At 43.6% G+C, this 2,253-nt stretch overlaps 1 protein-coding gene across 1 annotated transcript; it reads right to left on the reverse strand.

The window, feature by feature from the left end:
* LOC112070803 (zinc finger protein 135) lies at window positions 1-2,247 on the reverse strand. The gene is made up of 3 exons (XM_024138252.2): window positions 2,223-2,247; window positions 1,748-1,820; window positions 1-1,613 (listed from the first exon to the last, which is right to left on the reverse strand). The coding sequence occupies exons 1-3, from the start codon at window positions 2,232-2,234 to the stop codon at window positions 436-438; spliced, it is 1,263 nt and encodes a 420-aa protein (XP_023994020.1). The 5' UTR covers window positions 2,235-2,247; the 3' UTR covers window positions 1-435.
* Window positions 2,248-2,253: the final 6 nt, after the last annotated feature.

The raw sequence follows: 2,253 nt of genomic DNA on the forward strand, positions 1-2,253 counted from the left end.
TTCTCTCCAGATTCAAATAAGTTTTATTGGCATGAAAGGAAAAATCCAAGCTGCATGTAACAAAATTCAGCCTAAAATAAATTTACATGAGGATTAGAATCAAATAWTTGCTTWAAAAYATKATCCAGGTGCCRGAGGAACGATGTGCAGTGAAGCCCACCACTCTCTGCGCATATGTAATCCCCTGCCACTCCCGTCTAATTCCAGTCACGTAGCTGTTCTACACACTATTTCCCCAKTCTCCATTGGCCCTTTATTCATGTGTAAATGTTTTGTACTTTARAAAACAACTTCATTCAGTTGAAGCCATTTAACTTGTCATCTTCAGTGGGGACAAAAAGGGAGCAGCCATTTTCAGGCAGGCGTYGGCTGTGCTTCCTCGACTTCTATAGGAACACGTCGTTTTTGACATAGTTACTGTGATCGTTGCTCAACTTAGTCTGTGGGACCTGAACTTGAACCACCTAGGGCACTCATATCTGTCTTTAAGTCACTGTCAGTAGAAGGCTGTGCTCCCTGAACTACCATGGCAGTATCATGATCAGAYCATGGCTGCTCCAACTTTAGAGGGTGTTTTTCAAGCTGGTACTGACTTTTAAATCCAGTGTGTCTGAGCTGATGCATTGTGAACAGAGATTTGAGCCTAAATACCTTGCCACAGACATCACAGGTATAGTGCTTCTTTTTGTGTATTACCAGGTGACTGCGCATGCRACTTTTAGTCGCCCAAGTTTTTCCACATATTTCACAGGTGTACCGTATKATTTCACTCCTTATGGGTGCCTCAGAACTCTCAACTGACCCAAACTGACCCTCTAYGTCCTTTGACTCAAGTTGTTTGTTGATAGGATCTTCAACAAAGGACTCGTGTGMGTCATGATCRCTGCGCTCATTTTTRCCCCTGTGAGTGCGCTCATGCCTGATTAACCATTTGATGTGCGTGAACACTTTTCCACACACAGAGCATCTGAGTTTATAGTGGACAGTCTGGTCCACCATTAGAGGGTGTTTTTCCAGCTGGTGTTGTTTGAGATGGTACTGCCTTTGAAAGTCCTCGTTGCACTCTGAGCAGCTGAAGGGKCGGTCTCCCTTGTAAACAATGCAATCATGTGTGTCGCGATCCTGGCGCTCCTTGAACGTCTCGCCACAGTCTGAACACCAATAGTTTTTTCCAGTGTGACCACGCTCATGCGTGTCGCGAGATGTGGCCTGCCGGAAGGTTTTTCCGCACACAGAGCAACTGTAGATGATCCCTGTGTAGTGATTGGAGCGCTTGTGTCTGGTCAAGCAGTCTCGACGCTTGAATTTCTCACCACAGATATCACAGCTAAAGAGCAGCCCTGTGTGCTTTATCATGTGACTTGTCATTGTGCCTTTCTTGGTCTCAATCTTACCACATACTTCACACGTGTACATTTTTATATTATTACATTTCTTCTTTGTGGGTGCCGCTGCATCCTCAGCTGACACCAGCAACGGACTCTGTTCTCTCTTGAAGTCGTCGAGTCCAAGTTCTCTGGATCCCCCAGAGGCTGGACTTCTGTCTGGCTCATCACTTTCTCCTGTGATATTCTGGTTGGCCTTGTGAGTGTCTCGAATCTCCTTGCCATAACCTGGAAAGGAAGTCACCAACAATATATTTCACAGGGATATTTCTCAGTGGCAAATACAGAAGCTAAGAATAACTCATGCTGCAGAGTTGTGCTTTTTGTATTGAACATATATTAAAATAATAGCGTCAACTGACCTTGAGACTCCATGTCACCATCATCCATTTCCTCCTGTTTTATGACAGGTGATGCAGGCCATGTCTCCGCCCCCTTCCAAAAGACAACCAATGCTGTTACTAAACTGATCATACAGCAACAATTACACCAACACTAGCATTTGTTTTATTGTTTTTATTACAAAAACAGGGGGAATGACACCAAAATAATGGAATATGTTGAACACAAATTATGGAATATATTTTAGACAAATGTCTTCAGAAGGGCATTTATGTTTAAATGAGAATCCTTGGGAGCCCTAAACGTTTTATCATCTGTAGACTAGACAGTATAGAGCTTGCCTAGGTGTCATTCAAAGCATTATTACTTGCAGTTACAGGCCTGCTACACAGGACTTGAAACGTTTGCATGGTTTTCAATGACATCTGGCTAGGCGTAGTCAGTGCAGCTCTGAGACATATCTAAATCGACAGCCAAACGACAAGCTAAACTCACCATGTCTGTCATCTGACCAAAAGCCTGTGAT

This window comes from Salvelinus sp. IW2-2015, unplaced genomic scaffold (genome assembly GCF_002910315.2).
Source record: "Salvelinus sp. IW2-2015 unplaced genomic scaffold, ASM291031v2 Un_scaffold1429, whole genome shotgun sequence".
Taxonomy (NCBI): domain Eukaryota; kingdom Metazoa; phylum Chordata; class Actinopteri; order Salmoniformes; family Salmonidae; genus Salvelinus; species Salvelinus sp. IW2-2015.